The sequence below is a fragment of the Sebastes fasciatus genome, chromosome 18, assembly GCF_043250625.1.
Source record: "Sebastes fasciatus isolate fSebFas1 chromosome 18, fSebFas1.pri, whole genome shotgun sequence".
NCBI classification, from domain to species: Eukaryota; Metazoa; Chordata; class Actinopteri; order Perciformes; family Sebastidae; genus Sebastes; species Sebastes fasciatus.
In genome coordinates this window covers 3,428,667-3,441,675 of record NC_133812.1, presented here as the reverse complement: position 1 = coordinate 3,441,675, position 13,009 = coordinate 3,428,667, and the positions used below count along the sequence as shown (strand labels likewise).

General features: G+C 41.0%; 1 protein-coding gene across 2 annotated transcripts in view; it reads right to left on the bottom strand.

Moving 5' to 3' along the window:
- Nucleotides 1-10,390, bottom strand: part of cd2ap (CD2-associated protein) — an 86,914-nt gene extending 76,524 nt beyond the window's left edge. The window contains exon 1 of one of the 2 annotated variants that reach the window (XM_074616268.1): nt 10,009-10,390. In XM_074616268.1, coding sequence (XP_074472369.1) covers nt 10,009-10,012 — 4 coding nt within the window. In that variant the 5' untranslated portion in view covers nt 10,013-10,390. The remainder of the gene's footprint in view (nt 1-10,008) is intronic. The other variant, XM_074616267.1, reaches the window with a different exon arrangement.
- Nucleotides 10,391-13,009: the final 2,619 nt, after the last annotated feature.

The following is a 13,009-nucleotide window of genomic DNA, read 5'->3' as shown; positions in this document are numbered from 1 at the left end:
AACTATGCTATTGCCTATTTGCAGCACTGTTATGAATGTCTGTGTGTGTTATGATTGTCTCAATACAGCATATTTCCATCATGCCCATTCTTGTTTTGAGTCCTTATCAGATACATTTTTATCGTCCTTTCTCCTCCCCACAGCGTCAATTTAATAAACTCACACAGCGGTTAAGCATTAAATCAAAGATGACGCATTTCAAGCATCAACACATTAAGGCAACTTGCGTTTTTTTTAGTTGTAGCGGGCTCAGTTTTAAATCTAGAGTGAAGATATCACAACCTAGACAACCTGAGGAATCCATCGGTACCAACCATGTCCTACTAGCTTGTCGTGAAGGAGGCTCAACAACGCTTCGAACTTCCGGCAAGGAAAAACTGGCATTGACATTGACATGACTTTATTCTCATAATATTATGACTTTTTTCTCATAAACTTCAGACTTTATCATAATACTACGACTTTTTTCTCATAAACTTCTGACTTTATTTTCATAATATTAAGATTTTTTTTTCTCTTAAACTTCTGACTCTCCCCTCATAGTATTACGACTTTTTTTCCCGTAAACTTCTGACTTTATTATCATAATATTACAACTTTCATTTCCATTTTTAAAAATCCACAGGGAGCCACTGGAGAGGGGTTAAAGAGACGCATGTGGCTCCGGAGCCCCACTAGACATATTTGCAAGCCTTTTAAATCAATTTGATCATCTTCTATGTTGCTATTTTTACTCTCATGCTGAGAGCGCACTGCAAATGTTGATGTCACTTCCTGTCTGTGTGTGTGCGCTGGGTCTAGGTTCAACAGAAAGGAAAGGAACTTCCAGGTTATTGTTTTCCTCTCCTCGCACAATGTTTCCAGGTAAAGAGTTTGTACAATATGGGTGTTATATAAGCCAGTGACAGACAGGAGGATGCAACGGGGGGGGGGGGGGGGGGGGGGTACTCAAGGCCACGCAGGCAAGCTGACTGCCAGGCAGACAGTCTGAATCAGTGCTCTCTCTGTGCTTCTCTCACTCACTCACACACACTAATCAGCAAAGAGGAAACTCATAACTGCATTCCTTCCCACTGATCTGAGAGGTGGCTGATATGAAGGGCAAAGTGTTACCAGGACAAAATCAAGTGAGACGGATGAGAGGGACTCCTGTTCACCTTTATTCACCCACAGTCCAGACGGTGAGGATAGTAGCTGAACATGTGACCATTTTACCGACGCCCTGACACATTACACACACCTGGGAGCTACGTTTGGCCAACTAGACAATCAAACAGGGATTGTCGCTATTATTCAAGTTATTGAACCTGTCTGGTTTCACAAATATATACACAACCCATAGTTCTAGGAGCAAACAAAAGGCCAAGTGCAAACAATGGCTGTCAGATTTCAAAGAGCAAACATGTCAAGAAGTCTGGGAGGAGACGTAAATATTGCTGCCTATTACAGATGGAATGGTGGAAACTAACAGATAAGACATGGTTATGCTGCGAGCAAACTAGTATGCAAATAATCTATAGGAAAGCAGGGAACGCACTGAGGAACGCACAGTTCACCCCGGATCATATAAGATCAGAAATATACAGAGAGTAAGCATTGAAATCACCTCCCTCACTACCACTGATTGGCAAAACAAACCAACACCATTTCCAAGATTTTATTACCTCCTTCCTAGGCCGAAAGCCTAGGAAGGAGGATATGTTTTCACCGGCGTTGGTTTGTTTGTTGGTTTGTCCGTTTGCAGGATTACTCCAAAAGTCTGCGATGGATTTGAATGGCATTTTTTGGAGGGGTGGGGTGTGGCACAATGAACAATCCATTCGATTTTGGTGGCGATCCGGATCATGATCCGGCTTAGGGTTTTTTCTTTAATAACTCCACTCAGGCTGTGCATTAACACAACAGGCTTTAAGACATACGCAGTGTAACTGATGACGCATTCATGACGCCTCACCCTGCATGTTTCCTTCTGCCTGCAGAGAGCAAGCTCCCCGGAAGCGCGGCAGTCGTCGATCCCGACTTTCTTAGTGGCCAAACGGCGGTACTGCAACTTCTGTGTCGTTCACGCGATGCATTTGGCACAAAAATACTTTTCCCCATAGACTTACATTGGGAAAGAGACGTCTGTAACTCAGCGGATAATTTTTTTTGAGGTGAATCAATTCCCCAGTACGAACACTCTAATAATCCTTATTTAAAAAAATTCAGTTTTTAATGTTGTAAAACGCACTAATAGCTGAATCCAGAGTTATTTCCCTTCCTCCGTTCATGTGAGTGAGACCTAGACCGAGGCTGGAGCGCCAAGACGTGACGATGGCGTGACGTTGGGACCCCATGACCAAGTCATGTGACCGAGTGGATGGTACTCCGCCATTCATCTCGGACGCTACTCCGCCAAGATCCAGGTACTTTTCTAGACGGAAGTCGAGCCATTTAGGCTTCATGCGCCAATGAACAACTCTCATAGGAATGACCGGGGCCCCGCCTCCAACGCTGTATACAGTTCTCTTTATACATCCATGGCAGAGAGAGGGACAGATACCACTTTCATACCAATGACCAGGATTGGACCAGGGTTAACCTACTCTGGTCCAACCCTCCTTTTGTCAATTCAAACCAAGCCAGTCAACCCGGGTTGAACCCTGGTCAGGACAATTCAGATACACCTGTAGATCCAGCGTTTTTTCATATTAAACTCTGTGAAATTACAGTTGAGTTTGACCAAAGCACACTTGGTGATTGTTGGAAAGAGTAACGAGGACGGTTTAGGTGAGTTTTATTTTGTTTCTGTCCAGTTTGAATGAAGTGTTTTACGATGCTCCGCTACGTACAGCTGATCTCAACATAAACAAAAATACACCTGGATGATGGCGCAAGCTAAACGGAGGGAGGGGGGGGTCAATCGTACTCGGGCAGCTTGGCGGAGGTCCTGCGCTCTCCGAATGCCATTCTAGTTTTCTCCATATAAACGAAACGGCTCACACTATACACGCGTAACCGCAAACTCAAAGCGTATTTTTCCGCACGTTCATTTTCTTCTGTTGTTTACGCGCATACCGGTAAGTACAGTGATTGTGTGTTGGTCTTTTCACACTGCCAAAACACGGGTGACCTACTCTCAATACTGTACCTGAACATAGTACTAGGCAGGGCTTGACATTAAGCGTTTTCAGCCAGTTTCCCTTGGGGCAAGTAGATGAGATGCTTTACTTATACCAATAACCAAACTTACTTGTCTGAAATGGAAAATGTAGGCCTATTAAAAAAAAATAAAAAATCAACAGGGATTTAAGCAATTATTAAAACGTATTAACGTACAAAATATACAATCAATATGCTCCCCTCAGAGCTATGAGACTCCAGTAACAGAAACAGTAATTTTACCTTGCCGATCGTTGTAGAACGCACTTCATTCAGGTGGAGATGAATCAGTCCAACCAAGTTAAGCTGGTTAACTAAATGGACTTTTACTCTAATGAACATATAACAAATTACAAATGTTCCTGGATGAAACTTGGATAAGTAGTAGTGAGTCCAGCTGCAGCTGGCTGTCTCCCAAACTCCCCTCCTCTCCTCTCTCTCTGATCACCTGTCTCTCCTTCTCTGCTCTCATTCACATCGTTCGAAGACAGGGTCGCTAAGAAAACAAGGCAAAAGTGAGCCTGGCTCACATACCCCCGCTCACCGCTTGACCCCTACTAAAGTAGGGCCAAAGGTTTTTGCCCTTTTGGAACTAATGGAATTAGTCTATTGAGCACAATAGTAGCTTGTTATTAGCTCACCTTCCTCAACTTCTAACCCCCAAAAGGCACAACTAAGACACACTGTCAACCATCAAACCAAATTTGAAGTTCTTAAGTCAAATAGTTTACGAGTTCTGCTCAAGAAACGAAATTGTGACACGCGAATGGACGGACGGAAGGACAAAACTATACGATTTCTTATAACTTAACGACTATTTGAAAAATCAAAAATCATGACCCATCCCTAGTACAGATGAGATGTTTTTTTATTATGATCTCAGGACAGTATAGCTGTGGAGACCTATAAGATTCAGTTTACCATCAAAGAGAACAGCCGAGTTCCGGCAGCACACATTTGAGGACAGTGATCTCGGTGTGTTGTTAACTCACTAGAGGTGTGCAGGTAATAATAGTTATGCCTCATTTATCAGTTCAAAAGTTTTTGAGATCTAATTGTTTTCTCTTGTGAATACAGGCAAAATGACATTAAGTATAATGATAAATACGTCTTTAGGGTACTTTTATTACAAATTAAATAGTCTAGAGACCTATCTCGACAGCATTGAAACGTCTGGCACCACACATTATCGTTCTGTTATAGGGAGGAAAAAAACACTCTGGCATGTTTGTGTTTCTTTAAACCAATCACAATCTTCTTGGGGAAAAAGATTCCAGCTTCTTAAATGTGAATATTTTCTGGTTTCTATGACAGTAAACTGAATATCTTTTGAGTTGTGGACAAAACATTTTTCACCATTTTCTGATATTTTATAGACCAAATAACTAAATCAATTAATCGAGAAAATGACCAACAGATTAATCGACAATGAAAATAATTGTTAGTTGCAGCCATACAAAATAGATAGCACAGTTAGCGGAAGGGGAGTAGAAAGCCGTGGGAAATATGCGGCCACTGGCAGGCTTAAACCCACAGTCTATATCCGGTGAGTCAGACTACAACATTTTAACCACCAGATTAACCACACTAGGTAAACTGACCTTCACTGGTTAAATTAAAACCACGGTGGGAAATCACCCCTAAACCACGTGCTGGTAAATATTGGCTGAAGCCAGTGAGGTTAATATTCAATCAGACATACTGGCACACGTCCAGTCTTTGTTTCGCTGGTTCTATGGAATCCTGCGGTGAAGCTGAATAGAATATTAACTGGGACGTCCTGGTGGCCCGGGGGGGTTTAAGAAGTTGTCCGTGTAATCACAATGTCCCCAGTTCATGTCTCGCTGGGGGACCTTTGTTGCAGGTCATCCCTGCTCTCTCTCTCCCCTCATTTTCCTTTCTCCTCTGTACTATCCGCTTTCAAAATAAGAGGACAAGAGGACAAAAATACAAGATTGAAGACAGGCACAGAGATGGTGAGAGCACACCACACAAAGCAGCAGTATTTCAAACCACTTAATGCAACCAAACTAAATTCCAGTTTGTGGATTTAAGTCGATCGACCAGTAGCAGGAAGGGGGTGGGGAAAAAATAGATTCACCTATGTATCACGTTTATGTATCATGTTTAATCCCAGAATCGATATTTGATAAATAAAAACAGTATTTGCTTCATTTGAGTCTATGCTGAGTTAGACGGAAGTTACCGCTTTTACATTTTAAATGCAAGGTTGTAAACACTACACATCCAGTAAAGTATGGAAACACTTTGGGTTACACATAGGGATATGATAATTAATTAAAAAGCTGAGAATAACTCGTCACTTTAAGGAGAAAAGCTGGTCCACTTTAAGAGAGTCTGAGCCGACAATAGGAATTTGGCTCCCTTCTATAGCTCGCTTGAGCGGAGGAGTTGTGGCCTCGTAGCATTTATTCACCGACAAATAAACTGTCCACACACTGTCTGCTACACTTACGTTCACAGCTATAACGCCACCGACAACACACACACGGTCTGTCGGGAAAACTCGCTGAAGTTACGCTGCGCTGACAGACCATATGTGTGTGGCTACAGCGGGCACGAAGCCACCGGCAACGCTAGCAGCTGCTAACGTAGCGCAAACACACACACTGTTTGTAGGACAATCGCTATCGTTAATCCGGGCAGACACACATCTGACATCCTGTTAAACTAAACTAAATGTGCGGTGGAGACTTTTACTGGGAAAGTCCGCGACACTACACGCAGCATCGTAGCTGCTGAGTTAACACTCCCAGATAGTAAACTGGAGACAGTGAACGCAGCATCGTAGCTCTCCGGAGGGTGAACTGGGGACTGTCTGTCGTGCTCATACACTGCAGCTGGCGCACCGCTGCATGCGAGGCACAAATCTTGTCGGTTAATGAGGGTCGGTTATCGGTTAAGAATTATTTTTCAAAAATTAGAATCCCTAGTTTCACACATTTCCAGGAAAAGCAGAGCTAGACATCACGGCTAAAGCTGCATGATAACTCTGTCACAGACAGGAAACGTTGTAGTTCCTGTATCAAGGTAACATGCAGTCGAGCCGGCCGTCGCTCTCATCTCCGTGGTCAAATGGGCCGACGCTACAACTGTAGAGCACCCATATACTGACATTTATGTTAAATGCAATCACACGGCCCCGATGGAGCTGACCATGGATCGACAAAGAGAACGGAGCTGATGGGTGAGCTAGAGACCACCTTGGAGAAGTTAGAGGAAGTATACATGTGTGACTACGTCCGGTTTTCAAAATAAAGTGTACTGTATATACAAAATACATATATGGAAATAAGATTGATTGGATTATATTCACCAGAAGAATAGAACATTACATGTCCCTTATAAATTAAAAAGAAAATACCACTAATTTGTGAGGGAAATGTCTTTATTCTTTGATTTTTGGCTTGCTGGAAAAAATTTAATAAATAATGCCTGACAATAACTGATATATTTGACTTCAGGACATGAAAATCAAACATTTTTACTGTATGAATTAAGAGAAAGTAAAAGTCCCCAGAAGTGTATGATTCAACTTTTTCCCATTGTCTAGTGTTAAAAAAAAAAGTTTTAAAAAATCGCAATAAATTATAATATCGAATCGCAATACATATGGAATCGGCAACCAAGTATCCAGAAAGTATCGAATCTGGAGATAGGTATATCGTACCAGCCCTGGTAGCAGGACACATGTAGCCTAAGCTAAGTTCAGAGAACACAGAATGTGAGGGGCTCACACAGCTCAGACATGTTCAAACAGATATCCTCAGATGAAGAAAGGCATACCAAAGTAGAGAACAATGCATCACATGTGAACCCAGTGTCCTAAGATAAATGGATACTAGCTAAAGAGCCTGTTTTGGTGGATTCTCATATGGAGTGATTGTCAGTTTTAGTCACATTCTTAATAACTCCCCAACTTGTTGTCTGATTACCTTCTGCAATGTTTTTGTTGCTCATTAAGTGCAGTGTTAGTTTCATATGTCTCCTACATCCTTCGCTGTGGTGTCACTGTAGAACTGAATACTAAGTGGGAGCAACAAAGTTCATGCAAAGCAGTTTTGTCTCTGACTTGAAAGTATCAAAAAGCACCATCTGCAACCTCACACATCTGAGGGCTAAGCAAAGGCTGGGCTTCTAACCTGTTCTACAACATAGCAGAGTTCTTGAGCAAGTCCCACTGCACACAACCACACACTAACCACAGACTGCACATCTAGCGAGATGCAACAGGCGGGTTTCATGGTACAGTACAAGACGTCTGCAGTTTACAGATCAGAGTGTTTCCTCTACATTCAGTCAGCTATGACCATCACGACAACCACATTCTGTGACATCTGTGCATATAGAAGATAGCAACCATCTTTGGTTGCAACTATGTTTTCAAGTTACTGAAATGCCATGATTATATGATGTTGTCAGCCTGGAGATAACTGAATCCATCACTTTGAGAATCATGTCAATTTACTGTTTTTCTCATTCGCTTCGGCTCAATTCTTGAATGAGATATTTTTTGTTTTTCTCTCAAAAGAAGTTAAATCTCTGCACAATTAGAGTGTTGCAACAGATTTGAATTTCTCATTCAAGCAAATTGCATGTGTTTTGGCGCACGTGTGCAAAAGAGTAAAAAAAAGTCTACAATTTGCACATTAACCACTTGCACATGGCTCGCTGATCAAAACTGATTCTGAGTTGATTCTCCATGAAATTGTCTTACGCACAACTTGTAAACATTCTTTCATCGCTTGAGTCATCAAAATGATCCAATCGGTTATCAAAATCTGTCAAACATGCATGTATATGTTCCATAAATATCTATGACACAGTGTTGCATACTGTGTGGAGGTACAATTTGTTGTATTTCGCACAACCATTGCAGCTTTTTTCATTGTTGCGGGTTGTTTGTTTTTGGCGTGGATGTCATTTTGTGCCACTGTATATGTATGACTTTACTTGATGGGTCAAAGGTGAATTTTCTGTTACAGTACATGTAACACATCGCTAAGTGGCCAGTCAAAGTTAACAGGATTAATAACGCAAATTCATTTTAATGCCACTAGTTTCTTTAACACATTAATGCGACTTGCAATTTTTAGGGTTGTAGCGGACTCAGTTGTCTTGTCGCAAAAGGAGGCTAAATAACGCTCCAAACTTGGAAAAACTGTCAGGGCCATTTTCAAAAGGGGTCCCTTGACCTCTGACATCCAGATATGTGAATGAAAAGGGGTTCTATGGATACCTACAAGTCTCCCCTTGCTTTTCCCCAGTAAACTTGTACCTACTGTTGAAATCAGAATCTAAAAAAGCTCAGTAGCATTCAGGTATAGTACAATAAGCAGTCAGTGTCAACAAACAAGTTGAACAAAACAGATTAGTATATAAGAAACATTTCCAGGGTTGACTGCCATCGTGGAAAAAACAATTTACTGACACAATAACTAGGTTTTGAGGCATGAATGAAGTGTTTTGGGCGAGCTACTACCTTTTTTGCAGACATGCAATAGAGCTGTGATGTCCCATGAAACAGTAGTGACGATTGTACTTACAGTTAAGAGAATGTTAAGAGTGTTTAGAGGTTAAAGGATGATCATCATGGGTCAAAAACACAGACCCTGGGTCAGCTAGGTCCAGTGTTTATGTGGAGACACGCAAAGCAGTACATGCATTGGAGTGTGGGGAACTTACTTACAGTAAGACTGTCACTGTCATGGAAAGAATGTCAGTGACGACACACACAGTGTGCCACAATCAAATTTACATATTCTTATCACACCTAAAAGCAAATATAAAAAGCGGAAGTTAACGTATAGTATCAGAAGAAGCTAACTTGTCTGGGGCTTGCCTGTCCTGTGGAGTTCTCTTGACACCTAAACTGCACTAACTGTCCTAAATTTTGAAGAATAAACTGGGGAATTTCAAGCAACTAACATATATAATACACGTATATAAGAAACATTTCCAGGGTTGACTGCCATCGTGAAAAAAACATCACAATGACAAAACAACTTGTCATTTTGGTGCCATCGGCCAATTTACTGACACAATAACTAGGTTTCTGAAGCATGAATGAAGTGTTTTGGGTGAATTACTACCTTTTTGCAGACATGCAATAGAGCTGTGATGTCCCATCAAACAGTTGTGACAAATGTACTTACAGTCAAGAGAGGGTTAAGAGTGTTAAAAAAAAACATGATGTGAGGTTAAAGGATGGGGTCATCATGGGTCAAAAACAGACCCTGGGTCAGTTTGGTCCAGTGTTAAGTGGAGACGAGCAAAGCAGTCCATGCATTGGAGTGTGAGGAACTTACTTACAGTAAGACTGTCACTGTCACACACAGTGTGCCACAATCAAATCTACATATTATTATCACACCTAAAAGCAAAATCTCAAAAGCAGAAGTTAACGTATAGGAGAAGAACAAGCTAACTTAATGTCTAAGGTTTCCTGTCTGTGGAGTTCTTTCCACACCTAAACAGTCCTAACTTTGGAAGAATAAAGTGGGAATTTCAAGCCACTAACGTTACAGTCCTTTCAGGGCATAACGTGTTTTTTTGCAGCAGAGGCCATGTTGACATCAGCTTCTGAGGTTAGCTCTCTCACATTAGCTCCAGGCGTGCAGCCTGATCCAGGGATGGAGGTGGAGGTGGCGTTCTCCTGGCAGCTAGCTGGGCTAGGCTAACCAGCTAGCTGGCTAACTTTAACTCGCCCGCTGGCTTCACAACAAGATCATTTATGTCACTGACATTCGGTTTAACGCTTTACGTGTGTGGTCCACTCGCTTCGTGCGTTGAGTAGAAAACAAGGTAACAGTAGAAAACACAAGCGCCACATCATGGAAAACTCACCCATTCCTGCTCCTTCTATCACCGCCTCGCTATCACAATGTTGGGAATGTGTTCTCCAGCAGAGCAGCAGCCTCCACTGATAGCTAGTAGCTACTAGCCAGGTAAGATGGAATCAACCACTTTAAGTGTTTCAGGGTCGATTCACTGGCGAGAAAAGAAGTAAAGTGAGTCGTATATCCATTCGTCTTTTGCCCCAGCAGCAGCAGCAGCAGAGTCCCCAGCTCTCTCTCTCTCTCTCTCTCTCTCTCTCTTGGTGGTTGCTTCCAGATTATTGTGCAGGAAGTTGAGCAGGAGTCTCCACCTTTCTTGGACTTGGTCTCCCCCGTCTCCCCGGGTTACTGGCTGCTGCCTGCTGCCTGCTGCTGGCTGCCACCAAAATACTAAACAGCAGGAAACATCGCGAGGTTTTGGGCAGGACAGTCCCGCGAGAGGAATGTTTAATGGAATGTTGATGTTGATCCCCCCCGCTGTGTGATTGGCCCACTCAGCACAAGTACAGTAACTACTGTACGAGTGCGTGTACGTGTGAGAGAGACTACCTCCTCCCAACTATTGGGACATTTGTGGTTGTTTTGTTTTTTTACTGAACTAACCAGCAGTTATCAGAGTTTCAGGAATGTTTATGGGAATGGGAAACAAACCTACCAGTAAAAATCGTTTCCGGTCCTGTAAACTGATAATGGTCTTATCAGAAGTCTTTATCTGGCATGACACTAGATAACTAGCTTCTGTTCACACGAGAGCGCCAGGGGAATTTAAAACAGTTCATCTGGAAAAAAAAAAGAAAAGAAATAATAATAATAATAATAATAATAATAATAAATTAATTTGAGCTCTTAAACTTGTTGTCCAACATGCAGATATTAAAAGTTAACAATAACCAAAAATACTCCACACAATGAAAACTTCAAGTCAAGATACATTTAAGTGCGCGAAATATACGTTTTATTTATTTATTATTATTTTATTTTCATCTTTTTTTTACAATAAACACACACACAGGACATGAAACACCCAGTACCCTTATAAAAAATAACAGAAAAAAAGACATATTATATGAAAAAAAAATTATATATATCTATATATATAATTTATATATATATGTGTGTGTGTGTGTGTGTGTGTGTGTGTGTGTGAGAGAGAGAATAATAAGTACAATAATACAGTAATTATATGTTATATTTAATATGTGTGCAGTTTATGTAATATACACACACAATACAGTTATAATACAATACTATTAAGCATATATAATAGAAATGAGAATACTATGATACTATGATATAGTGTAGTTTATATTAGGGCTGTCAGTCGATTCAAATATTGAATCTTGATCAATCGCATGATCATCCATAGTTAATCGCAAATTAATCTCACATTTGTTATTTGTTTAAAATGAACCTTAAAGGGAGATTTGTATTTAATACTCTTATCAACATGGGAGTGGAAAAATATGCTGCTTTATGCAAACGTATGTATATATTTATTATTGGAAATCAATTAACAACACAAAACAATGATAGATATTGATCCAGAAACCCTCACAGGTACTGCATTTAGCATAAAATAATATGCTCAAATCATAACATGGCAAACTGCAGCCCAACAGGCAACAACAGCTGTCAGAGTGTCAGTTTGCTGACTTGACTATGACTTGCCCCAAACTGCATGTGATTATCATAAAGTGGGCATGTCTGTAAAGGGGAGACTCGTGGGTACCCATAGAACCCATTTTCATTCACATGTCTGGAGGTCAGTTGTCAAGGGACCCCTTTGAAAACGTTTTTCCTCGCCAAAATTTAGGGTTAGTTTGGAGCGTTATTTAGCCTCTTTCACACCCATCTTCAAAATCTGCATTCATTTTTTGTTAATGCTTTTACTGCAATCCACTCATGAATTAGTATATTCACAAAATATCCAAAGTATATTTGCATTTTTTTTTGTATTTTATACACCCAGTGGTACACAGAACAACAGAACAGGGCAATAAGAAAAATAGAAAAATACATAAATGCCTTCATTTTGATCTCAACTACACATCTGTAAAGTTTCGTGACTGCATCTTACACGGTTGTGACGCTATCACGGTGACAAAATCTGTCAACAGAAAGACAGACAGACAGACCGACATAAACACCTGGCGAAAACTGTCTTGTGGTAGTTCTGGTAGGTGTCTCCAGGACCACATTTTGCATCGATGACTCACACACAAGGTGAAAACAATAGCAGCGTCGCTGTCTCGGTTGCTGAAGACAGCAGACTGCATGCAGGGTTCATACTGTATATTGTAATGAGGTCTGAGAGGTATAGGTGTGAGTCAACTGTACTCAACATCTCCCAGTAATCTGGCTCCAGAACAGTGTTGGTGGCTATTTCAGTATCCTGTTAACCCTAAAAAAGATGTAGAATACTACATTTCCTCTGCTCCACTCTTCTGATATCACTCCTTCTCCCCCTTCCCCTCTTGTTTTCTGCCTCTCTGTCCGTGTATCTGATTGAAATCCTATTTCGATGCCATGGGTTGTGGCAGTGTCATAAAGGTTTGGCATCAACAGGCACAGTAGTATCCTGTTCCTGTCTGCTGAGGGACAACACACTATTTAAAACATCCACACCACACCCCAAACAACGTGATTGCTGCGAAAGGAAATGAAGTGGAAAAACTGTTTATAACACAATCATACGGCTGAGCCTGTGTGAAAATGTCTGACAAATCATAAACATTTTAAAAAGATTTGCTTTTAAACACGACATAAATGAGATCTCTCATCTCTTTGTAGTCATTATGTGTCTCTTTGAAGTTGTTTTATGTCCCTTTGTAGTCATTTTGTGTCTGTTCGTAGTTGTTTTGTGTCCCTCTGTAGTCATTTTGTGTCTGTTCGTAGTTGTTTTGTGTCTCTTTGTAGTCATTTTGTGTCTGTTCGTAGTAGTTTTGTGTCCCTTTGTAGTCATTTTGTGTCTGTAGTTGTTTTGTGTCTTTTTGTGTGTATTGTGTCTCTGT